The sequence below is a fragment of the Colius striatus genome, chromosome 5 (genome assembly GCF_028858725.1).
Source record: "Colius striatus isolate bColStr4 chromosome 5, bColStr4.1.hap1, whole genome shotgun sequence".
NCBI classification, from domain to species: Eukaryota; Metazoa; Chordata; class Aves; order Coliiformes; family Coliidae; genus Colius; species Colius striatus.
Window position 1 is genome coordinate 37,240,830 of NC_084763.1, and position 27,095 is coordinate 37,267,924.

Consider the following 27,095-nt stretch of genomic DNA (forward strand, 5'->3'; position numbering starts at 1 on the left):
TCTATAATGCATCCTAGGTGACCCTGCCACATCATGACCTTCCTGAAAGAGCGTACAATTCCATTTAGATGTTATTACTCTAGAATTATTATAGTCTCAGTGCTAGAGAATTATACTATTGTATTTGCTGAACTTCAAGATCCGAAATAAATTTGGGCCATACGCATAAGTTAGGATTTATCTCACTGAATTTTAACCATCTCTGAACAATGAGTAATCTAAGCCTGTCTTTCCAATTCTATTTCTGATCAACAGAGAAAAATGGATACACCAAATAACCATCTTAATAATCAGATGCCCACCTCAGCAGTAATGCAAGAAGGTTCCACATTTGTACTGCTTCTATGCTTAAAAGCAAGGATGTGAGGAAAGCCTATTTTATCTTGACTTGAAGATGATCAAGCTGCTTGAATGGGCTTCAAGAGCCAGCCTTGCAATGCAACAAAAGAGGGACCTTGTAGAATTCTTTGTGTAGTTTGTGACAGCTAATTAGACAGCCTTGCCAGCCTGCTGAGATGCTGGAATAGCTAATTAGAACTTCACACTGTGTACTGAATTTTGATACTTAAAAAAAAAAAAGTTCCTTTTCTTTATTCCTCCCCTTCTTCCTTGTCTAGAGATAAGGTCTGAGTCACATATGGAGTTATATACCTTCAGGAGTGGCAAATGGATTACTGAAGGAAAAACTGTAGATCTTCTGGAAGATCTTTGCCATTCTGTGTTACCATCTGAAGCAGCTGGAGAGGGTTATAAATTTAAGACACCTCTTCATGGACTTTGGATTCTTTTAAGTCCAATGCAGTTTGTCTGCCCGTTCACACCTTTTGTTTTATTGCCTGTGGCAAACATCGGATTTGAGATTTTGTGGCTTGGTAAAAAGCAGAACATGAATTAAGCAGTCCTCACTTGAATACTCAATAGTTAAATAGTGCACACTCAGTTTTTTCTCAGGAGGTTAATTCTGTAGTCAAAATGGAAATGACATTGTGGATAAATCTGCCTCATAGTAAGAAAAGTAATGTATGGGTTCTCAGTAATGTTTTCCTTTTTATAAGAGAAAATCTATTACCAAAGAATGTGGTATGTAAATGGTAGAGTCTCATCTAAATGGAAGGGAATGATGGACACTGAACAGTTTTCCTGGGTGAATGGACACTTTCAAATATATTTTAGCTGATTTTATTGCTCTCAACAAATGAAAGGAAATGATAAATTTTTTTAGAGACAACCTTTTTGCTTCTACTTATCAGCTTATTTATCAAATTCAGCAATGGGATGATAGGAGCTTTCCCAACCATCCTGCCTTCTGGTCCTTTGTGCAGTTTTCTGTATGAAACTGGAAATCTGATGTGTGCTGAAGCATCAACTCTTTTATGCTTTTTTAAATGCTTAGAATACGTTCCTTCATCTCAAGTTCTTGGTCAATGTCCATGCTGAATGTATTATTTCTGTAGGGATGGTGCTGAGCTAAGACGGTGCTAAGAATCTATACTAGGAACTATACTAGGCTCTGTAAACTATTATGAGTTTAAAAAAACCAAAAAAACAGCCAACCAAAAAAAAAGGCAAAATCCCCAAAAGCTACATATGACCCATATTTATTATTTATTTTCAGTTGGGATCTAATTTATTGTGCTGCTTCAGAATCCCTTGAGACAGAGTTTTCCCTAGGAAAGTGGTACCTTAACCTATGGCTGATGAAACCAACAAATTTGGGTTCTGAAAGCCTCGATTCTAGAACTAAAGAGAAGACCTTCGTAGATAGCTTCACAAAAAGAAAAAAATGAGATAAACAGAAAGAAAATTTTCTTTATCATTAATATAGTCACTTTTCTTGTGTAGAACAAGCTGCTTCTTAGTAAACAGGGATGAAAGGGGAGTTTGAGCTTTTTGGGGCAAGGGACTGATGGCTTGGAAATGAGCACAGACAAGCTTGGGCTGTAGTATTCACTTATACGATACATCCTCCAAATGAAAGAGTAAGAATTATAAACATAAATAAAATTTACAAAGATGGCCTGGAAGTGAAAAATTAAAGGTATCACCGGTATGACTTGAACACAAACTAAGTAATGTCATTCCAAATTGGTACAGACTAGAGGAACCTGCTTGGAAATGAATGAATGTTGGGGAAGAAGGTGAGTTAAGTTGAAACAGTGAGAAGTGTTACTTTTAGTGCTCTGCTGAGAAATCTCAAGATTATTATGGAGAATAATCTTTTTTTTTCTTTTCTTTTTGTTTGTTTGTTTGTTTGTTTGTTTGGTTTTTTTTTGTCTACTGGAAGGAGTGTTGTATCACCAACATAAGATTATTGTCCTGTATGTAAAACAGTGCATGTAGCTGTTGAGGACTGGATGTGCATGATTTGCAAGGCATGCAGTATTTTATACCAGCACAGAATCACTCCCTTTGGAGTAAGTGGAAACACTCCCTTTCTTGTGGTCATGGAACTGTGTGGTGAATTAATCCAAGGGACTAGTGGAGTTTGCCAAGTTTTGTACTACTAATGTTGAACACAGAATATCACCAGCCTTCATGTTTCGTGCACTTCAGTACCTGCAGGTGACACATAACTGACTCTGGGAAGTTGCATAGTGGTACCTATTACATACTTCTCTTCTGCTGTATAATTGAGCTAATTCCAATGGTGATCAAGGACCAGTACCTGTTTAGAGAGCATTCTCTCTTCAGCATCAGGTTTGGAGCATAATTTCTGTTCTTACAAGATACAAATCCATACCCTTTTTTACTGCAACAGTTCCCCAAACTTCGATTTCCAGGGTTTCTCTGTTACCTTTGGGCACTAAAAGGCTGTCCAGATGCTTCTTTATTGACTTGTGCTAGGAGAGAAATACAAAGACATCTTCTCTGCAGAGCAGCCATGGTCTTTCCCTGAGGCAGGCTTCCACCGGAGGGTACTTTGCATTCAGGGGATTGAATGCACTATGGTGTTATAAGGATGGCTCTTTGTCTGGTTTGAAATCCTGATACTTTTCATGGTAGGACTCTTGAGTGTTACAGACAGCAATGAGATCTCATGTATATGGGTCTTAAAAAGATTCTTGCAATGATGGTGAAGCTGCCACATCATATTTGTAAGGCTAGAGTAGCCCCAAAACCATATGGAATGGTTCAGACGTGGCCTACTAAGCAAAGTGAGCTCAGGCTCTTAAGGTTCATCAGAGAGCTTAACCAAGAAATGAAGCTGGTGAAATGCTTTTCTTAGACTGTCACAGCCTGTGATAACAGCACCCATTATACATTATAAAATTAGAAGATATTTTAAAGTCTCCTTTCCTCCTCTCATGCCATTTCAAACCCCCAAAGAGACAATAATTATCAGGTGATAAGAAAGCACCTTCCCACATAACAGCAGGTTTTCCAAATGAGCGATGCATTGTACCGTTATATGTATGTAAGGTTATGTCAGGGGAACAGGCTCTTTTCCTCCAGCCTAAGTTTTTGTAGATTATTCATGGTCTTCCTGGCCAACATGTGGTCATTCAACTTCTTATGCAAAAGAAGGTTTCTTGTGAGGAAAAATATTACTTTTGTGCAGTCTGGGAGATGTCTTGGGAACCTGGACTGAAGCAGAGACCAAGGAGCACTGCAGATAGTCTTATCTTGCACTCAAAGTGCAAAATGCGTATCTTTGATCTGCCTTGTCTGATTCATAAGATTGTGTGAATGAAAACAACCCTTACAGAACAAAATGGTCCTTCACAATTCCGTCTCAGAATTAATCTCTTATTGTCATGGTTTGACATGACAGACATTTCTGGTAAGGGGGAAGGGGCTGTAAAGATGGCTCCTGTAAGAAGTTGCTTGAAACTCTCCCCAGCTCAGAGTCAGACCCACTTCTGGGGCTGAGCCAATTAGATGCCTCCAAGATTACTTTTTAAGAAGAATCCAGAAGAGGAGGGTTGCTCCTGTTTCTTGCTTCTTCTGTCCCTTCTTCTTTTCTGGCTATTGGTGGTGCAAGGAGTGGGAACAACCATGCGGACTCCAAGGTCAGTGAGGAAGGAGAGGAGGAGGTGTGCTGGAGCAGAGACTCCCCTGCATCCTGTGGGGAGGACTGGGGAAGCTGAGATTTGTTTGCTTTTTGCTAAAGACCCCACGTCAGGGGCAGTAACTCACTTTGTTAAAGAGCTCGTGCCAGGGGCAGTGACTATGGCCAGAGAAGGCCATGTCCCATATGAGGGACCTCATATTCACAGAAGCTGTAGCTATGGGGAAGGACCCATGCCAAAGATGCTTTTTAAAGTTACATCCAGAAAAGGCCATGTCCTGCATGAGGGAACCTGTATCAGCAGAAGCCGCAGTTGATACACAAGAGAAGTTTGTAAAGGACTGTGATGCGGAGAAGGGACCCCGTATTGGAGCAGAAGAATGCCAGAAGTTGTCCTCATCTGAGAAGAGAGAAGCAGCAGAACCTATCTATGACAGACTGACCACATCCCCATTCCCCCACATCCCCCATTCCCTCCCCGCGCCCCGCCCCCCCCCCCCCCCCCCCCACCCCCGAGCCAATGGGGGAGGAGGTAGAGATATCGGGAGCAGTGAGCTGGGCCCAGGAATAAAGGAGGGATAGGGGAGGGAGATCTTAAAGCGCTGGTTGTAATTTTCTCAATTATCCAACTCCCTTTTTGCTTTTTGTTCTGTTTCTTGTAGGTAGTAGAATAAACTTCCCTTATTTTCCTCCCTAAGTTGAGTACTGGAGTCTGTTTTGCCCAGAACCATAATTGGCAGTGAGCCCTCGCTGCCCTTGTCTTAATCCACAACAACCTTGGTTAACTTTTTTCCTCCCATTTTGCTGGGACCTCTGCCATCCTAATGAGGGTGGGGCTGAATGGGGGGCATAGAGCAAGAGACTGTTGTGGTGCTTCATTGTTGGCTGGGCCAAACCATGACATACACTTTTTCACTTTCTTTTTTATATCACTTGCAAGACAGATTTCCTGCTATTTGTCCAGTTCTAGCATACACTAGGTGAAATACTATTTCTCTCAGATTTCTGATCTCACTTAAAAGTTTTGACATATGCTGTCCTAAAGGAAAGGATTGAGACATTACTCAAGTTTCCTGCTGTGTTTTGGGAAAGCATGCAGATGCAGCAGTGTTTGCAGCAATGGAAGCAGTAATATAAAACAGAGGAAGGAAAGCCCTTGAGTGGTTTAATCAGTCAGTGGGCTTTCAAATTCAGGCCCTAACAAGTAGGTACATTTTCAACACAGCACACAGCATATCTACAAAGTCAGCTAATGCCTGCCACCCTTACCAGATAAAACATCTTTGGACGCATTGTTCTCTATAGCAGTGCTGTGCACAGTTTATGTTATTTATTCAATAAACCTTTTGGCACTAGTTTCAAGGATGGGGAGAGAAAATCTGATAGACAGGGAGGCAAAACTGGAGCTCAAGCCCAGAGCTCTTTAAGGTAATTTCTTTAATGAAAGTTTCCTGTTCCTCATTGTGACTGTGTAAGAAAGATGATCTGAGCTAGCTGCTGCTTTTCTCCTGGAAAGTGTATTCATGAAGTTGTTTTTAAATCTTATTCTGCTCCCCAGTGGGAGAAGGAGGGTATTTATAGGGAGGGACAATCAACAGAAAGTAAACTGCTATTATTACCTGTAGTAGGACTTTGTGACTTAGAATTACTGTTGTATTTCCATGTGTCTGCAGGCACTTTACTTTCTCATCTCAAACCAAACCCATATATGATGCCCTAAAGAAGCTATTTCTATTCAGTATCATTGCAGTCATCTCAACAATCAAAATTGAGACTCTTGGTGTTGCTGTATATTTTACTCAGCCTGTGTTATGGTTTGACATGAAGCCATTTCTGGTAAGAGGGAAGTGGCTCTAAAGATGGCTGTCATAAGAAGTTGCTCGAAACTCTCCCCAGCTCTGAGCCAGACCCGCTTCTGGGGCTGAGCCAATCAGACGCCTCCACGATCACTTTTTAAGAAGAATACAGAAGAGGAGGCTTCTTCCATTTTCTTCCTTCTTCTGTCCTTTCTTCTTTTCTGGCTGGTGGTGGTGCAAGGAGTGGGAAGAGAGAGAGATGTGACCATGCAGACCCCAAGGTCAGTGAGGAAAGTGAGGAGAAGGTATGCTGGAGCAGAGACTCCCCTGCATTCTGTGGAGAGGACTAGTGAAGCTGAGGTTTCTTTGCACTTCATAAAAGATCTTGCACAAAGGGCACTGACTATGGCCAGAAGAGGCTGTGCCTTGTGTGAGAGACCCAGTATTTGCAGAAGACATAACTGTGGGAAAGAACTCAAGCCAGAGAAGTCCATTAAGGACTGTGTCCTGTGGGAGTGTCCCTGTACTGGAGCAGGGGAAGAATGTGAGGAGTCATCCTTCTCTGAGAAGACAGAAGTGGCAGAGACCATCTGTGAGAGACTGACCACATCCCTCATTCCCTGCCCTCCCCCCACCGAGCTGTTGAGGGGGGAGGAGGTAGAGGTATTGGAATCAGTGAGCTGGACCCAGGAAGAAAGGAGGTATAGGGGAGGGAGATCTTAAAGTGCTGGTTGTATTTTTGTCATCATCCTGCTTTTCTTTTTTGCTTTTTGTTCTGTTCTGTCTCTTGTAGGTAGTAGAATAAACAATCTTTGCATTCCTCTCTAAGTCAAGCAGTTGAGTCTGTTTTGCTGGAAACCATAATTGGCAGCGAGCCCTCCCTGCCCTTTTATCGATCCACAACATCATTGGTTAACCTTTTTTCCTCCTGTTTTGCTGAGGCCTCCACCATCCTAAGGAGGTTGGGGCTGAATGGGGGGCAGTGAGCAAGATACTGTCATGGTTCTTCATTGCTGGCTGGGCAAAACCATGACACTCTGTAAAATAGTATGATTAGGGGGAGTTGTATTAAGAATTTAAGGAAAGTTAAGAAAAATAAGAAGAGTTTTTTCTGATACATTGGCAGTAAAAGGAAGATTAGGGGAAATGTGGATCTGCTGCTAAAAACAGAGGGTGCCCTGGTGTCTGAGGATGCAGAGAAGGACAAACTATTGAATGCATTCTTTGCTTCAGTCTTTACAGCCAAAGCCGGCACTCGGGAAGCCTAGTCCAGTAAGGATAGTAGAATGGTCTGGACAGCAGAGGACTTGGCCTGGGTGGAAGAGGAAGAGGTTAAAGTCTTGTTGGCCAAGCTTAAGGCTCATAAGTCAATGGGTCCTGATGAGATGCATCCTAGAGTGCTGAGGGAACAGGCTGATGTGATTGCTAAGCCACTCTCTATCATTTTTGAACAATCATGGAGGACAGGTGAGGTGCCTGAGGGCTGGAGAAAGGTCAATGTCACTCCAGTCTTCAAAAAGGGCAGGAAGGACGACCCAGGAAACTACAGGCCGGTCAGCCTCACCTCCATCCCTGGAAAGGTGATGGAACAACTGATCCTGAGTGTCGTCACTAAATATATGAAGGAAAAGATGGTTATCAGGGGGAGTCAACAAGGCTTCACCAAGCAGAAATCCTGTTTGACCAACCTGATAGCCTTCTATGAGTGCATAACCAGCTGGCTAGATGAGGGGAGAGCAGCGGATGTCATCTACCTTGACTTCAGCAAGGCTTTTGACACTGTCTCCCACAACATCCTCATCACAAAGCTCAGGCAGTGTGGCTTGGATGAGTGGACAGTGAGATGGATCGAGAGCTGTCTGAATGACAGAGCCCAGAGGGTGTTGATCAATGGCACAGAATCGAGTTGGAGGCCTGTGGTCAGTGGAGTTCCTCAGGGATGGGTTCTGGGGCCAGTCTTGTTCAACATCTTCATCAATGACCTGGATAAGGGGACAGAGTGTATCCTCAGCAAGCTGGCTGATGACACCAAACTGGGAGGACTGGCTGATTCCCCAGAAGGCTGTGCTGCCATTCAACAGGATCTCAACCAGCTTGAGAGTTGGGCAGAGAGGAGCCTCATGAGGTTCAACAAGGACAAGTGCAGAGTCCTGCATCTGGGGAGGAGCAACCCCATGCACCAGTACAGGTTGGGGGTCGAACTGCTGGAGAGCAGCTCTGCAGAGAGACCTGGGAGTCCTGATTGATAATAAACTAAACATGAGCCAGCAATATGCCCTCTTGGCCAAGAAGGCCAATGGCATCCTGGGATGCATCAAGAAAACTGTGGCCAGCAGGTCAAGGGAGGTTCTGCTCCCCCTCTCCTCTGCCCTGGTGAGGTCTCATCTGGAGTCCTGTGTCCAGTTCTGGGCTTCCCAGCTCAAGAGGGACAGGGTCCAGTGCAGGGCCACCAAGATGATCAAGGGTATAGAACATCTTTCATACGAGGAAAGACTGCAGGAAATGGGGCTGTTTAGTCTGGAGAAGAGGAGATTGAGAGATGATCTTATTCACATTTATAAATGTCTAAAGGGTGAGTGTCAGGAGGTTGGGACATCTCTTTTTTCTATTGTATCTAGCAGCAGGACAAGGGGTAATGGGGTGAAGCTGGGACACAAAAAGTTCCACTTAAAACTAAGGAAAAACTATATTCCTGTGAGAGTGAGGGAGCCCTGGCACAGGCTGCCCACGGAGTCTCATTTCTCGGAGGTCTTCAAGACCTGCCTGGACATGTTCCTATGTGATCTGATCTAGGTGGATCTGCTTCTGCAGGGGGTTTGGACTAGATGATCTCTAAAGGTCCCTTCCAACCCCTACCATTCCATGATTCTATTAACCAATTGATTTCATGGAAATTGAGAGAACTTTCCCTTTTTTATCCCCTTTTTTTAAGTTACATTTTTAGAAGGAGAATTGTGGCTCAGTAAAATGGGGTCATACCTGCCAAGAAGCATCTGGAATTTTTTTGTTATTTATTATATTATTTACTATTTATTTTATATTTATTATATTATCTTCTTTTATCAGGCAAGCCTGACTTTGGTCATCTGTCTTGTGCTTGCAGACTTTTATTTTTTTTCTTGTACGCAGATTGGTGCTTCCCTGCACACCCTTGTTGGATATTTAGGCTTAAGGAAGACACAGTGCTTTCTGGCAACCAAACACAGCATGAATTATCAATAGTGTATGTTGTGTTCTCATCCAGACATCCTAAGACATACAAGCATGACAAGACCTATCTGAATAATCCTGGAAGAGTGTAATTTTCTGAAAGGCAAGAATTCTTATAAAATTCTGGATCTATGATGACAAAAAAAAAAAAATCACTATAAAAGCATCCCTGTAAATCCAAACAACAGTTCTGGTTCCTGTGGTATAGACAAAACCCCGATGCTGCCCCTGTGATCACGTTCTGTAGATCTTCATGACCTTTTAGCAAGGCACATTCCCTGTGTTGTGTGTGATATTTTTCCTTGTGTTCCTGTGTTCCTTGTTTTTCAGAGGGCCCTTGTCTCTCCTGCGTGCAACTTTCTTCTCACAGCCTCTGCTATTGGACTAGTGGTTTCATCTGAATTCCATGTCAAAAAGTATTTGAACCTTATTAGGCAAATATCATGTGAATGGGTACATCTTGGAATCCAGTCTCATCCCTAGCTGCCACATCCTTTTCTCAACTACCTTTTTCATTATTTTTTCAGATTCATGGTGGACAATGACTTTAGGTTAGTGGAAGGAATTGATCTTAAAGGTCTTTTCCAACTGAAACAGTTTTGTGATTCTATGATCATGAACCATTCATACAGCTGATGTGCTTTGCTCACACAGTTGCAACTCAGATTTCGTAAAGTCACCAAGTTTTTCAATACATTTCAATAAATTTCAGGCAATGAAGGCTCTGTAAGAAAAACATTGCTCCCCACATTTCCACTTACCTCATCAGAAATTACACTAGAGGGAGTCTTAACACTGGGACTCATTTGTCTCAAAAGGCTGCACAAATAGTCTTCTGTAGTCATCTTTACTAGGATAACTCCAGCTCTGAGTTCCTTTCCCCCTTCTCTCATTGTTGTGTTAATCAGATCATATTGCTTCTCAATTCCATAGTGCTTTACTACAGGTAATAAAAGTACAGTTACACCTCTTCTTGTCATTGCCATCTCTCTGTTGTTCAGTAATTATGGCAAGTGACTAATTGAATTCTGAATTTCAACTAAGAGACAATTACTATAAAGATCAAACATAATTATCAGCCTGTGCTCTGACAGCCTTCCAGAAAGGGGTTAGGCAATGTGTTTCATAGGTCTGTGATCCCTTAGTCTATCAGGCAGAGAAAAACATTGTGCTTGATCCCTGGGTAATGACTTTCCTCCTCCACTTACAGTGCTTCACAGAAACTCACTACTACTACAGAACAATGGGATAATTAATGACCTTTTGGACTAATGAGCAGCGAGTACCTCTTCTTAGACTAAACCTTTTTCACTTATATGGGTTTTAGGTGTATTATGTAGGTGGAAGTTCCCACGTATTCTGGACCATAGAATTTTTCCTAGCAATTTGTGCATGATTTATATGGACACTAGTTGAGTGATAGCTTAAATTTCTTTAAACCATTACATCATCCAGACTCAAGTGAGGGAAGTCTTTAAAACAGATGTAGGAATGATTATTCTATATCAAACTACATGCCTATCCAGGCCAGTATTTTGTTTAGCTCAGACATCTAAATTTAGTTGTCTATGTGAAGGTCCTTATATGTGTTCTAGGTGCTTAGATATGCTCTAGGTGCTTAAGTTTCCCCTATTGTCAACAGAGATGACAATTTGGGTTCATAAAGTAAATGGCCACTGATCAGTTGAGTCTGTCTAGATTGTTGGCTGCAGTAACTAGGAGTCAATTTGCTTGCTTGAACTTGAGCATCTAGCACTGTTTGGATGGTCTGGAATGAGTGAATGACAGAGACACCATGGGCCATCACAAATGGTACTATATGTTCATCTAGCACCATGTACTTTATAACCTTTACTTACATATCAACATCTGCATCATAACATCAGAATTTATATGTCTTAATTTTGAGCTCAGTTTCATCTGTAGAGAGCACTGGAATGGGCTGCTCGGATGGGTTGTGGAATCTCCTTCTCTGGAGACATTCAAAACCCACCTGGATGAGTTCCTGTGTGACCTACTCCGGCAGTGAGGTTGGACTGGATGGTCTTTTGAGGTCCCTTTCAACCCTTAAGATTCTGTGACTCTATGAATATACAAGCATGAAGAAAGACCACTCTTGGGTGCAGTTTTGGTTTCCAGCAATCCAAGTTTCTGTGACTTGCTGAACTAGAAGTGACATCTCTGCATATTAAATGAGTGACAAGTGTTTGATCTTTCTTGTGTGTGCTACCTGACCTTTCAGTGAAGATTAATTTGCATAGGTGTGTGTGGAAACATTCAGCCCAGCATGAATTTCAGACTTTTATCTCACAACAGGGTTTTGGGGAGTCAAATACCTGGTTTCTGTTCAATTAGAATTAAGAATTTTGGTATTTTTCTTACCCTCCTTTGCTTTCATTTGCTGACAGGCAGGTGAAGGAAAAAGATGACCTGAGGAATAGTTCAATACAGATTGCTTCATAATCATAGAATCATAGAATCATAGGGGTTGGAAGGGACCTTTAGAGATCATCTAGTCCAACCCCCCTGCAGATAATCTCCCTCTTTTATCTTTTTTCTCAAAAATACATGCAAATCTGGGTTGAAAATCATTGTGTTCTATATACATTTACATTTGCACATGTGCTGTCTCAGGGAATTACCTGCAATATGCAGATAGCCCTGAGAGGCTGCAGACCCATCCTGCACATTTATCTCAATGCAATACAGAAGAAAGTAATCTCTATTTGATTTAAAACTCTCAACTTTTCAAGCTATTACAAAGTATACTTTTAATTTCAGGAACCATGGCACTTTTTGACAGACACTGAACAAGAAGGATTATTTTCCTAATGCTTTTGACACATGTGGCTCAAACTCCATCATGTCGATCAGTGTGAGGAAGAAACTGTGCTTTCATGTTTATGAAAGCAGGGTGAACTGAGCGTTTATCTAATGCTAGTATGTATCTCTGTCTCCTCACCTTCTTGGTGTTACCTCAGTTGTTTCTGTAATAGCGTGGTCCTGGCATTTCAGAACAGGAGTTTTCTTAATCACAAGCCATGAAATAATTTCTTATGGAAATTAATAGTGTGTAGGGATAATAATAACACAAATTAATAGTAATTCTGTTGTTGAATGATTAATAGAATGAGTTACAGCAGGATGTGTAAGGAGGTGTGACAAAATAAGCAGCTTCCAGGAGAATTCCCCAGTTGTCCTTCTACCATTTAGGGATTCCCTGCCACCATCCATACCTCAATCCTGAAATATTTAAAAATGAAACTGTAAAGAAACAGAATATGCACTATCAAAGAGATATATTTTATAGAATAGTTTTAATTAACCTTGGAGGAATTAAAAGAGTGGAAAATACTGCAAAAAAAGCGTCTGTGTTTCCTCAGGTAAACTGCATGGAGCTGACTTGCAAGGGATCAGAAGGTCAAAAAGAATGTTTACCACCTTTTTTATATTAACAACTATTTCACTGATCAAAGTTAAAAAGAGCCACTTTTCTGACAGCTTTGCACAATGCAGTCTGTGGGATCTTTCTTAAGGTCTTGAAATGCTTGCTGCCAGGTAGCCCCAGCCTAGGACAAGAGTGACCTGTTAAGCACAATGGAAATACATCAGAATGAGCAATTCTGGATTGGGACCTATTTAGGTCAGTCATGGAAGCATGGAGAAAAGAGACAAGGGCAGAGAGTGGACCCACAGGCTGTGGGTCCTGGAATCAACTGTTGTTAAGAGGTGAAAGCATAGCCCAAAATATAGCCACAGCTCAGCAATGAGGCACATCTTAGAAAAGACAAGCAAGGCAACAGCTGAGTGGCTCAGGAAGGAGATGCATGTGAGATCCAGGTCTCAGTAGGGTTTGTGGTGAACAGGGCAACATACCAAGTAGATTGATAGCCAGTCTGTCTATGAAGCAGACAGGTTGCCTGGAGAGTATTTAATAGAGATTGATTCTTGGACCTCAGCCTTTAGGTGAAAAATAGGAGATGGAGAAACAGCTACAAACAGAACTATGTACCTTGGATGCCCTTTTATACTCCAGTAGTCTAGCAAGCATTCAACTTGCTCAGCTTGTCTAAGAAACGTTGTGTTCAGAAGTGCTGTATGCATAAGTGAGAGGGCCTAAGCGTGGGCACAAAGGTGTGGGCAGGACTATAATCATTATCAGTATGTCTAATGGAGTATGCCTTGGGCTAGAAATCCAAAGAAATGTTTTCTAAACTGAAGAAGTCTGGAGGACTTCTAAACTTCTAAAACATTCTGCTCCTGCCTTTGCTTTTGACATATTATATGACCTGGGTGAATCACTTGAGCTTTTTAACAGATAGGAAATCGATACAGAAAGTGAGCATAATTAGTCTGCTTGAACTTCTCATAAAACATTTTAGGACTTCTTGGCAAAGTAAAAGAATAGAAAGCTGAGCAAAGTTCCTTATGTACTTGAAAGCCTGAGGAAACATTAGATTGGTCAGCTAGACAGAGCTGAGGTCAGAAATATTTTTCTAGGGGAACAAATCTTGGCTAAAGTATTATTTATCTGCCTTCTAAGACTCTCTTATAAGTGCATTATAATTTTACATGAATGTCATAAAAACCTCAACCCTGACATCTATGAAAAACTCTCTTTGCACAAGGCTTGGCTTTCAGGATAATGTTGGCTGATGTACAAAGTAATAAGCATTGGTTGGATAACTGCTTTTTCCTCTCCTTATTTTTGTCTGAATATTCCTCATTCACAAAGCATGTGGAGCGATATTTTTCTTTTCAATCTCATGGACATCTGACTGCTGTTACACTTATAACCACTCTGGCTTATGATTTCTGGAAATAACAAGCAGTATGTACTGGTACATTTTGAATCCTATCTGGCTCTATCTTGTCACTGCAACAATCAGGAGAAACCCACCAAAGAGGAAGGATGGCGCATGAATAAATAATTTATAGTGCCATGATTCAGACCCTATTTTTAGAACCTTGTTTTTCTGAGACTTGAAAAAGAGCTAAGAATACACACAAAGTGATGTATCCTTTATGCAACACAGGGGGTTTTCTGTCTCATTTGATCTGGGTCCTATGCAAACCTGAGCAGCCAATCTCAGGTGTTTATATCATGCAGTGCCCGTTGGATTTATGGGTGATCATGGCAGGTAAGTATCCAAGAGAATTTTTTTTCCTTAATACTGAGCAAAGAGTCTTCTTTTGAACATTAAATGAATCCATATTATTTGGAGGAGATACGGTGAGAATCTCACAATATCCCAGTGATAAGAACACTGTGTGTTAAAGCCCATTAAGTTTTCAAGTCTATGAGTGGAAGGACTGGAGTTGCAGTACTCCATGTTCTGAGTAATCTGTGGGCTACAATTTTTAACACTGGAGTGTTTTGTTTTGTTATACTCCTCTGTTCTTTGAATTTTTCAAATGCTTTTTTTTTTCTAAGGGTAAAATCCTAGGTCAAATTTATCAGACTAAAGAAGTGATTCTCATTGCCCTATTGCATTTCAAAAGTCCTTTATGCAGCCCAGTAAATATCATCAAGCTTTAAGCCTGGCACTAAGACAGGTTTCCTCCACTGTCTATTCTGATTTTAAAGGCTAGCATTATACTGAACCTATTTTAATGTTGGAAAGTGAGGTAAAAAACCTCACTTTTTGCATAAATACCTCAGGGTAGGAAGCATCAATGACTGGCTGCTCTGCAGCCTTCTTTGCTGTGCCTTGAAGCCAGTGTAGGAAGGAACTGGTGAGATGTATTGATAAACAAGGCTTGTTGCAAGTATTCTAAAATTAAAAGATTGAACTTTGCCTGTGGCAAATATGCAGGTCCAAAGTACCCTGAAAAGGAATGCAAATAATTCAGCTTCGGGGCAATACAGAGGCGAAAAGAGTTTATTAGTTAGTTCTCTTGGGGGGATTGGGGAGTGGAAAAAAGAATAGTTATTTAGAATATCAGAAAAAAAAAATCACAGTGGAGAGATTTAACAGTGTCTGAAATAGTTTGACAAAGCAATTAGTAAAAATTCTTAGGGTTTACACTAAAAAAATCCTGTTGATATCGAGATAGATGACGTGACTCACTGTGCTATTTCACTTGTTTGCTGCATCTATGATTCTCTGAAATTGCCATAGTCACTACTAACTCCACCTTCCAAAACTTTGTGCTTTCTAGGGAGTTTGTTCAGTGGGGGTTCTGGTTTTCTGATTGATTGACGCTTCATTTTAACTTGGATGACAGCTAACATGGATCAGCAAGCTGTCAAAGCAGTTAGATACTCTTAGCTCTGCACAGCTGAGAACTTAACAGGTTGTGTTTTATTTATTCATTTGCCTATTTATTCTTTTCACTCCTCTTCACAGTAGCAGATGAGCTTCTCTCAAGATTTTAGGGCTACTCTGTGTTCATGAGATCCAAGATGAAAGGCACAAATAGTTAGAGAAGGCAGATTTCCGTTTTAATGATGACTGGAAATGTCAACCTTGGCAGAAAGTCATCTACATGAGGCACAGCAAAATGACTAAAATATTTTTCAAAACCAGCATAGTTCGAGTTGTCAAGGGCAAGAATCATTACAGTAGTGTTCACATGCAGTGTCTGGAATTCTCTTTCACACACTAATGACTGGAAGGATGTGGTTAACTTCCTGCTGAGAATTACATCCACTTACCTTTACCCTGTGCTCCTGTCTCTTGTTTGTTTCATGCTCTTACTGGACTTTTACTGACTCGATGCAAGCATGCCACCAGGCCGATCTATACAGATTGAGTTACCATTACCTAAAAGTCCTTATGTTCTTCAACAGGGTCAATTAAGGGAAAAAAAAAAAAAAGCCATTTATCAAATATTCCTTTTTGCATATCCCAGTAGGAAATCATCTGCTGTTAGAAATGAAATGAAGATCAAGGATTTATCTTTCAAACTGATGAAAAATATTGAACCCAACCTGTGTTTTAAAGTTGTTCCAGACAGTAATAGTGTCCTGTTAACCACAGAATAGTTGAGGCTGGAAGGAAACCCTGGAGGGCACGTGGTCCAACCCCCCTGCTCAAGCAAGGCCATCTACGGCCAGTTGTGCAGGACCACGACCTGATGACTTTTAAATATATCTAAAAAGGGAGCTTCCACAACCTCCCTGGACAACCTATTTCAGTTCTTAGTCACCTTCACAGTAGAAAAGTGTTTCCTGATGTTCCGAGAGAGCCTTCGGTATTTCAGTTTGTGCCAATGGCCTCTGGTCCTGCCACAGGGCACCACTGAAAAGACTGCCTCAGTTCTCTTTGCACTCTCCCTTCAGGTACTTATATACATTAATAAGCTCTTCCCATGAGTCTTCACTTTTCCAGGCTGAACTGTCCCAGCTCTCTTAGCCTTTCCTCATATGTGAGATGTTTCAGTCCCTTTACCATCATGTGGCCCTCTCCAGTATGTCTATGTGTCATTTGTACTGAGGGGGGCAGAACTGGACTCAGAGGTGGCCCCACTAGTGGCTGAGCAGATGGGAAGAATCTTATCCCTTGACCTGCTGGCAATGCTTTACCTAGTGTAGCCTAGGATACCAGTCACCTCTTCTCCAGCTGGTCAGCCCCCAACTGCTGCATGGGGTTCTTCTTCCCTAGGTGCAGGACTTTGCACTTGCCCTTGTTGCACTTCATGAGGTTCATGTTAGTCCACTTCTCCAGCCTGTCAAGGTCCCTCTGATCGCAGCATGACCCTCTGGCATTATCAGCAACTCCCCCCAGTTTGGTATCATCAGACTTGCTGAGAGTACACCATTCCCCATCATCTAAATCATTAATAAAGGTGTTAAGACACTACTATGTAGTATCCCGTTATTGATCCATGGGGTACATTGCTAGTCACTGGCCTCCAACTAGGCTTTGTGCCACTTATCACCATGTTTTGGGTTTGGTCATTCAGCCAGTTTTCAATCCACCTGTTGGTACAGCTGTTGCAGCTACTCTGTGTTGCTGCTCTACACTTTTTGTTGTCTGGTGTTACTGGTTATCAGTATTTCAAATAAAATCTTTGTGTAAGCACTTGCAGTTTTGAAGAAGTGAATACTGACACATATCACAGTGTCATGGTTTGACATGACAGACATTTCTGGTAAGGGGGAAGGGGCTGTAAAGATGGCTCCTGTAGGAAATTGCTCGAAACTCTCCCCAACTCTGAGCCAGACCCACTGCTGGGGCTGAGCCAATTAGATGCCTCCATGATCGCTTTCTAAGAAAAAGCCGGAAGAGGAAGGTGCTTCCTATTTCTTCCTTCGTCTGTCCCTTCTTCTCTGGCTGGTGGTGGTGCAAGGAGTGGGAAGAGAGAGAGAAGCAACCATGCGGACTCCAAGGTTAGTGAGGGAGAAGAGGTGTGCTGGAGCAGAGACTCCCCTGCATTCTACAGAGAGGACTGGTAAAACTGACACTTGTTTGCATTTTGCTGAAGACCCCACATCAGGGGCAGTGATTGTTTTCATGAAAGACCCCAAGCCAGGGGCAGTGACTATGGCCAGAGGAGGCCTTGTCCCATGTGAGGGACCTCATGTTTACAGGAGCTGTAACTATGGGGAAGAACCCACAACAAAGAAGCTCATTAAAATTATGCCCAGAAGAGGCCGTGTCCCAAGGGAGGGACCCTGCATCTGCAGGAACTGCAACCATGGCAAAGAATCCATGACAGAGATATTCACTAAGGACTGTGCCCTATGGGAGGGACCCTGTATCTGCAGAAGCTGCAGCTGCTGGGAACCACTCGCACCAAAGAAGTTCATTAAGGACTGTGTCCCAAGGGAGTGACTCTGTATTGGAGCAGGGGAAGAATGCCAAGAGTTGTCCTCATCTGAGAAGAGAGAAGTGGCAAAGACCATCTGTGAGAGACTGACCACATCTCTCACTCCCTGCCCCCCTGAGCCGTTGATGGAGGAGGAGGTAGAGATATCGGAAGCAGTGAGCTGTGCCTGGGAAGAAAGGAGGGATGGGTGAGGGAGATCTTAAAGTGCTGGTTGTAATTTTCTCATCATCCTACTCTCTTTTTGCTTTTATTCCATTCTGTTTCATGTAGGTAGTAGAATAAACTTTCCTACTTTCCTCTCTAAGTTGAGTACTGGAGTATGTTTTGCCCAGAACCATAACTGGCAGTGAGCCCTCGCTGCCCGTGTCTCAATCCACAACAACCTTGGTTATCTTTTTCATCCCATTTTGCTGGGGCCTCTGCCATCCTAACGAGGGTGAGGGCGAATGGGGGGCACCAAGCGAGAGACTGTTTTGGTGCTTCATTACTAGTTGGGCAAAACACGACACAGTCAGCCAAATTCTGTGGTTTCTAAGCAGCAGAAAAATCACAGTTGGGTTGACAAATACTGCCTGTTAATCCTCCATTTGCTGGTTAGACACAACATCGAGGTCTTTTTAGATGAGTTGCTAGAAGTGACATTAATAAAATGTGACATGTTGAGGAGGAATTAATTTTGCATGAGTTTACATGGTTAAAAGTCACATGGCTAAAAGCTCTAGGATAAATGTCCCTGAAGTTACTTGTGGAGAACTACTCACATCCCATATAAGTTTTACAGAACTAGTCTTGTGGTACTGATAGTGACTGCTAAGGATGCTGAAGAAGGTTATGGGCAAAGTTGTAAACAGAGTTTGAATGTCACCACCTCCCCCACACCTCCCCTGCACCACCCCTTATCAAATTCCTTGTGAGGAGTCCTTCAAACTGAACAAATAAAGTCTGCAAACTTCTCTCACATCAAAGTCATTATTCATTATTATTGATGTATGGGCTGTTAAAGAATACAATATCTGAATCTTGGTTGATCAGCTTCACTTTTTTTAAACAGATATGCCAGGGTTTCTTTAAAATCTTGCTTGCCCCAAAAATGCAGACTTGTAATTATCATGCTCAGTTTTTGGATAAATGAAAGACTGTATTTTTCTTCTCTATTCAACAAGCTTCTGATTTCCACCTTGGAATTACTCATTGTATTTAAATGGGTATACTCCACCAGGAGTAGTATGTGTGTGTATGTGGGTATATATATCCAAACATATATGAGTGAGACATTCCTGTAGTTATTTGATTGTTTCTTTGACTTTAGTCAGAGAAGAAAAAAAAAAAAAATAGACTGAGCTGGGCACACCTTTCCCAAAAGCTGGAGTCAGGGAGATTTGGCACTATACTGTTACCTACAGCATCCTCACCACACTGCTCATTCCTGAACACTTACCAACAAGTGCCCAGAGAGATTGTGGAGTCTCCTTCCTTGGAAGTCTTCAAGACCTGCCTGGACATGTTTCTATGTGACCTGATCTAGGTGAAGCTACTTCTGCAGGGGGGTTGGACTAGATGATCTCTAAAGGTCCCTTCCAACCCCTACCTTTTTATGATTCTATGATTCTAAGAGGTCATTTCTGAAGATCCTGTGAAATCTGCAGTGATAGAGGACTGCTCTTAAGGACTCTTAAGCTAAGAGTGAACAGTCACACTTTGCTAACAAAACTGAATGAAAGGAGTTGGAACAATTTTGTTCACCAGGACTTTTCAGCAAGCAGTGCTTTTACAATAGCTTTGTCCATCAAAAAGTCCCTGCTATGGGTGGCTGGTGGTAAGGAAAAGGGTTTCCCAGCCCTGCCAATGCTTTGATATAGCTGTCCTCAGATCTTTTACCTACTTGTTATGGTGTTGCACAAAGTTTTTCAGAAACAGGGATCCTTTCTACATCACCTCAGAGCCCATGAGAGCTGCAAGCAATGGTACTTCTGCTGTCTTTGTGTATGTGTATCTGTACTGTGTTTGGAGCTAAAGTGTTAGCTGGTATGTAGCATCAAGGTCTGGCAATGGGCTGTCAAAACAGCAGCCCCCACTACAGAGCAGGAACAGCAGCAGTAGAAGGTATTGCAGTACACTGTCCGAGGGGCTCTCATTTCTGCATTTGACTATAGGAAGGCTGCCATTGCTGTCATCTGCTTTATTGATGGAATATGATTATAATCAGCATAACTGAATCAGCCCTTAGAGGAAATATGAAAATGCATATGTTACATTGGCAGGCCTGGAAGGGATGAAATACATTTGCTGGAAGCTAGCACATGATTGACAGTCAGAATCCTGCTGGAAATTCCTTCCTATTCTATTTTACCTCCTTGCCCATCCCCTGGACTGATGGTTTAGCAGAAGTAGTCAAGTGTCACAAATATTGCTAATAATCTACAACAAAAGAAAATGAACATTTTCAAACTCAAAGAGGCCTTAGACTAAAGCATAGAAATGGGTATTGGATGATGTGTAAAAAGCTAAATGTGTAGTGTCTGTGTTGTGCCTATGTTATCATGAGTCATCTGCAGCTTATTGTTTGTTTGCATGAAGATTAAATCTGCTTGTCCAGTTGTATTATGTGAGTGCAAATGCACACAGAGCACAAATAACCATTAGTTATAACCACAAAAAATATCTTTATTTTGTGTATCTGATCGTTAGAACAAAGACAGCAAGGAAGGAGAAAGTATAAGCAGAGAAAGTATATTGACTTCTTCAGTATTCCATTTGTCTAAGAAGGTGAAACATTTTGAACTAGGCAATTAATAAAGAATGCTAAGAGCTCTCACTAGCTATTGTCTCCCTAGAAAGTTCATGTAATTGTTCCTTTCTTCCTGTATATTCATTGTTTGTTTCTATAATGGAGTTCTCAATCATAACTCTTCAATTTTTTCCTAATTTTTCATGACAATTGGTGTGTATAACTGAACTTCATCCAGTTTCTTTCTATGCGCAGTGCTTTAAAGCAAAGGGAAAGAATGCTTCTTTCACAAAGCATGTTAATCCCAGTTCTCACTGGAAAATGAGGTGAGAAGGGATATTCTTCAACATCTTCAATTACAAAAGAGATAATAGAAGTCTCTTGGTAAGATCACTGACTGTTGGTTTTCCTCTTCCTTTACATACTCTGAAAGTGAGAAAGACACGTCTTCCATTGCTGTCTTTTACAGAACCAATGTGTCTGTCATCTTTTTGGCATCTCAGTGGTGCTTTGATCACAGCCACAACTTTGCATGTCCCGGTAACTCAGCCTGTCACCCAATCCAGTGTCTCTTATTTCACAGAATCACAGAATCTTAAGGGTTGGAAGGGACCTCAAAAGATCATCTAGTCCAATGCCCCTGCCAGAGCAGGACCACCTAGAGTGGGTCACACAGGAACTCATCCAGGTGTGTTTTGAATGTCTCCAGAAAAGGAGACTCAACAACCCACCTAGGCGGCCCGTTCCAGTGCTCCTTCACCCAAATTACTTCTTCATCTCTCTATGCTGTTTTGGACAATAAATAGGTATGCTATGAAGTAGTTATGTGCTGCTGTGGAAAAACAGTTTTATTTTATCCAGGATCTTCTGTGCAGAGATATACAAGGCACACATAGGAAATTCACACCAGAAGTGACTATGAATGCACTGAGCCTCTATACAGTGCATATGCATGGGATTCAGTTGTACATGAATAAGAGTTGCTTCTTCTAGAGACCTGCAGTGAGGCTCTTGCTCTCTAATATTACATCACTCTCTAAATCAGATATTTCTCCTTTAAAAACTGTATTATGTTTCTAAAATAGATATATAAAAATACATTCAGTATGATTTGGAACTTAGTTTCCATGTGCCTATTAGAACTAATGCTATAAAGCACTTGGAAGAAAGACCTTTGCTTTGGAGTATAAATTACTTATGACTACTAGAATTTAGTGTGAGACATTCCCAGAAATCAGATCTACTTGCTGTTTTTTTTTCCAAGAAGTGGCTGATACTGGAGAAGATTCTGGACTTGAGAAATTCAGTCTGATTTTATCCTCCTCTTGTTCAGATACCCACTATGTAGAAGTCTGGTGTGACAGCTCATAAACCCAGATCAATGTTTCTTTAAAAATTGCTTTGATGTGGCTATTATATATAGAATTCATGCAGTTGACCTGAAAGAGAGCTCAGAGGCACATTTTATGGCTCCTAATAAGTGGAGGAGTTACACATCAAAATGGAGGTGGAAATGGATGGCATTTTTTACACGCAGTCTTGCTTTGCTGATCCAACTTTATTCTCTAGTAATTCTTTTGACAAGAAACATTACACACACTTTCCTTTTGAAAAGAAGGTTTTAACAAGCAGGGAAGATGTAATGACAGAGACATTGTGGCCCAGTATGATCTGACAAACCTCATACATGGTATGTGATGACTCACAGCTGTGCCATGGTCCTGCCAGGTCAACTTGAAAGATTCATGTACACATGCTTTGCTTCTGTTTCTGTACTTGTAAAGCAGAAATAACAATGAGAAGAGCAAAGAAAAAAATCAGTGTGGATGAGGGGAGCAGTCCCAATATTTGCTTTCATTTTCAGTGAAGAGAAATCTTTGAAGGGAACCTTGGGGTCAAAGGGGTCTTCTTTCCGCAGTTTTAACACTCTCATGCAACTTCACGCTCTTTGTTTTCAGTCAATTTCTCATCTAGGGAGAAGTCAGAAAAAGAAGAGTGGTTTTCCTTTTTCACGGATAGATAACTTCTTGATTCAAATGCACCTTTCACTCTCAGGTACTTATGTAGACTGAGTTGAATGTAATCTCCACACCTGATCTGGAAAGATGCAGCAAGGGAAAGGAAGAGAAAGTATGAATAAAACCAGGTTTTCATAGAAGCACTGTCTTGGAATTGGGATTAAACCTCTGCCAAACATCCTACTAAGTGTCTGGAGAGTCAGACATTTTCTGTAGAGACTCAAAATCATCAACTATTCTACACAGAGAACTTCAGCACTGGCCAAAAGGAAAAGCCAAATATAAGGGCTCTCAGGGGTATAACTCAGATCCAACCACCTGAATCCCATCCAGACCTGGTCTCAGGGGAAGGGAGTAAACGTGCGCCAAGACATATTTAGCTTGGGATGCTGAATAATAATAAAGCAGTGAGGAAATAAGTCTAAAGACCTTTTTAGCCTTCAGGGGGAAATTGCACCAAAAAATTGCACAGAAAACAGCAATATACACCTAATTCTCTAGTGAGAAGGAAGTGTGTGTATTAGTCTGTAAATTAGTGACAGAAATGGAAACAGAAGTCCTTAACCTGGAGCACAAGTTTCTGTAGTTGACCCAAATGTTACTATTTTATTTTGGCACAGTGAAAAATTGAAGATAGACAATAGTAATATGAAGTTCTGTGGTCTTTATGGATATGGTATAATCTGGAGCATCTAGGTGTTCCTTGTTGTTTTCCATGTGGACTTTCCCTCTCTGTAAGAAAAAACAAGCACCTTTCAAAAGTATCTTTACCTTTTTCAATGTCTGTTGTCAACAGCACTTTTAGAAGCATTCAATCTGAGGCTTTTATTTGACATCTTATTTTCTTCATGGCTGGGTGCTGAATTAGCACTGAATGACCATGGCAAAGACCCAAGAAGAAATTGGGTAAAGGGCAGCAAAAACATCATGAAGAGCTCATTAGGAAGTTACCTCTGTGTGTCCTTTGGGGATCTTTCAGAATTTCCTGTGTTATTTTAATTCTCTTGTTCCTAAGAGCTCAAAATAAGCATGGAAAAAAACCCTATTGCTTAGGATTGAATGTGCTTCTGATGGATGCAAGAAGATAGTTTGTACTGCATAGTTTTCTCTCAAGTTCCTTGGGATAACGAAGAATGCTTGCCAGAAATTATACTCCCCTCCTCACCCCCAATATTGCTACATGCAGTTACCAGAGCTCCTCAGGCTGACACTGCAATTGGACATGAAACCCCTCTGTTCCAGTAAAGTAATTTGTGCTTTTCACTTACATTCTAGGAGAACTGGCACCTTGGGAAAAGATCAGAAGTGGTTTCTTTTTCACAGATGGGTGAGCAGGTCCTGACCTGGGTGTATGCATTTCTGAAATCTGTTCGAACACATTTTGGTGTGGTATCCCCTGCCTGCCTGCCCCAGGGTTGAGAGATGTGGTTATCTTGCTCCTTTGCAGATGTTTTACCAATAATGTTTTTACATAGGAAGACTAGAAAATCAGTATGTCCAGGAATGTTTCTTCTACTTTACAGTGGAATAAATGGGAGTAGAGCTAAAGGTTTACCACACATTCCATTCTTCTAGATGGAGCATTGAAGACATGAACCTATCTGCCCATTTTTGAATGCATCATGTAACTGCTTTTCAAACACTACACTAACATTAAGCTGTCTCTTGCAACATTCTTCTCACCCTTTGCTATCTTCTAAACCCATATGTTTGTTATAAGCAAACATCAGCAATAAGTAACTTTACGTACTTGTTATCTCTAGATGTGTTAATCTTTATTTCTCCTCCTCTCTCCTTAGCAGGCTGTTCTAGTCCTCGAAGAGGTGGGATAAGTTGATTTGCCTTGTGAATTATCTGTTCTGTTAACCTTTTCTTAAATCTGTGAAATTGCTAGGCTGTTTGAAGTCCAGCACAAAGTGTTCATCTCTCTTTTATTTCGGTCTGTACCAGGAAATGCCTACAGAGAATGCCTGGGCAATGGGACATGGGCTTCCAAGATAAACTACTCTCAGTGCGAGCCTATTCTGGATGACAAGGTCTGTATTTTTCCCTTCATTCTTCTCAATGACATTTCTCAGCATACATGAATGCAAAGCTAAGCTTAAGGTTGACATACTAATTTGGAACTTCTGAGACAGATTCCATTTCTATCTCTTCAACAAATACTGTCTGTGAATTCGGGCAAATCACTTATCCTCTCTTCATATCCTCTACTTTAAAAAAAGGATGCTTTATTACACTCTATCCCTGATGATGTATGTTTATGCAGATCCTTCCTAGCTTTGTTCAGAGCCTATAGCTGCTACACTAAATGTTAGTAATAATAACAATAAGACCAAAAGCTTCTTTGGCACTGAAAAGTAAGCTTTCACCTGTTGATTCCGCCCTGTACCTATCAGTTCTGAGGCCTAGTCAGCAAATGGCCTTTGCAGATCTCAATGTCATTTTTCCTTCAGCAAATATGTAAAGGGGCCACAACGGAAAAATACATAAAAAGCAGACTTCAGTCCCAGCTATCTTTGAAAGATTAAGCCAGTCTTGCATGATACAGGAGTTTACAGAATGAAATTAGCATATAGGGTTAAGCTTCAGAAAGGCTGCAAGCAACTATGCAAGTCTTTTTCTTGTCAAATGTCCCAGCTTTCCTTGGAATCATCATAGACATTCATCCTCACACAGTTTAAACCTTCAAGCCTTTTGTGCCATGTTCTGCTTCTCTTCCTCCTGCATTGAATGCTATGGTAGGACACAAGCACATGTAAGCTTTATGCTGACTCTCTGCCAGGGATGACTTTCCCCAGAATAGATCCCAGTATCTCATGCCTATTTGTGTTTTGAAGTTCATTCCACTCATTCTGTCATTGGAGCTGTGCCATGCTAGTTGCAAACATTGAAGAGGAAGGCAAGATCTCACCTGCTGAGGGCTGCTTGCAGAGCTAATCTGGATTTAGTACTTGGGAGCTATCTGGACTAGTGCTGTACTCAAAATAGTCATGATGTGCTTTTGGCTGTGGCCCAGCATCCGTCCTGTAAGATCTATGTTACTGCTGAACGTGGGCTTTGACAAGTGACAGAAAACAGATAACTACACACCAGCTGCTGAGAAGTGCCTACTCTTACCTACTGGCTAGGTAATTTGGTGGTAGCCCACTCTCTCACACACCTCCATTTGCTAGAGGCTTCTAGAAAGTAAGAAAAAAATGTACCAGTATATGACTACCGTCCAGAGGCTCCCATGCAAATTTAAGCTGATCTAAGTTGGGACCAGCCCAGTGCAGCCACTCCTTACATTTCTTTCCTGCTTGAAATGAAAAACTAAGTTTTTGCTGTGTAATCTTTTGAATGAACCAGTTCCCTGAACCATCTTACTGCATTATTGCAGGAGTGCTGGGGTCAGCACAAGGAATGTTAGTGAAAATGTGACTGGAGTTGAGTGGGACAGCAGACCATCTCTGACTGAAATGGATTTGCATTTCTGTGAAACCACCCTCTTAAAAATGGGTACGAGGGGGAATTTGTAGCAGCCAGTGCTGATTTAGAGAATAGGAACAAAACTGAGTAAAGACTCAAAATCTTTGAAGTGGTTTAGCTGGTATGGGAAAACTGAGCTGATAGTAGCAACCTGCTGTACCAGCTCAGGAGAATGCTGCTGCATTTTAAAGACATTCTTTTATGCGTTTGCATAACTGGAACAGATGTTATCTCTGCATAGGCAGAATAGTTTTATTTGTAGAGGATGGAGAAATGTTGTGACTAGAGGACAAGATTACCTCCTCTATACTGTTTTTACTTTTAAAAACTTTGCAGCTATGGTGACAGCTTAAAACTTCTTAAATAGCATATTCCTTAAATAGATGAACGTGCAGATGTTCCCATCCTTGTTTGCAAAGCTTAAAAACTCATTTATTAGATATTTAAAGATTTGCTGCAAGCTTTGCAAATATTAATATTTGTGAAAATTTCTGAAATCTCAACATTAATGCTCTGTGTTAGAGATGAATACTTGTGGTGCGCTGCCATCTAGAAAAAAAAAAGGAAAGAAAAATCCTAACAGATTTCCCTAATCCCCCATTTTAATTAAAGGTGAGATGCAAGCACACATATGGGTCTATTGTTATTTATGGACTGGTGTTAAGCATCAGCCAGGAGATACAATCTACATTTTGTGTTTATTTTGAATACAGAAAACAACTCTGCTTTCAATCTTGGGCACTAACAGAGAGAACGCTAAAGAATTACATGGTTTGACTTCAAGTGCAGTGGTTGATACATGAGACAGGAACAAAATTCTTTGAGATAAACTTCATGTCCAGTGCTACATGCTTTATTATATGTTTGTGTTGGTAACATAGCAAGGGAAATTTAGGGTTTTTCAGCTGCAGGTCAGTTTTAGGAGACATAAACTCCTATGACGCCCACTCACATTAGTACACCATTGCTTTATTTATGGTCAAGAACTATGTCAGTAGCTGAGAAAACTGTGCTCTGGGGCTGCAATGCTCCTAGATTCCTGCCTTTTGCTGAGATCTAATTGCCTGCGTGTAGCTATGTAGTGCAGC

General features: G+C 41.3%; 1 protein-coding gene across 3 annotated transcripts in view; it reads left to right on the forward strand.

Annotated features, from left to right (window-relative positions):
- Positions 1-27,095, forward strand: part of CRHR2 (corticotropin releasing hormone receptor 2) — a 163,070-nt gene that overhangs the window by 70,799 nt on the left and 65,176 nt on the right. For all 3 annotated transcript variants that reach the window (XM_061996499.1, XM_061996501.1, XM_061996500.1), the window contains one exon: positions 24,487-24,572. In XM_061996499.1, coding sequence (XP_061852483.1) covers positions 24,487-24,572 — 86 coding nt within the window. The remainder of the gene's footprint in view (positions 1-24,486; positions 24,573-27,095) is intronic.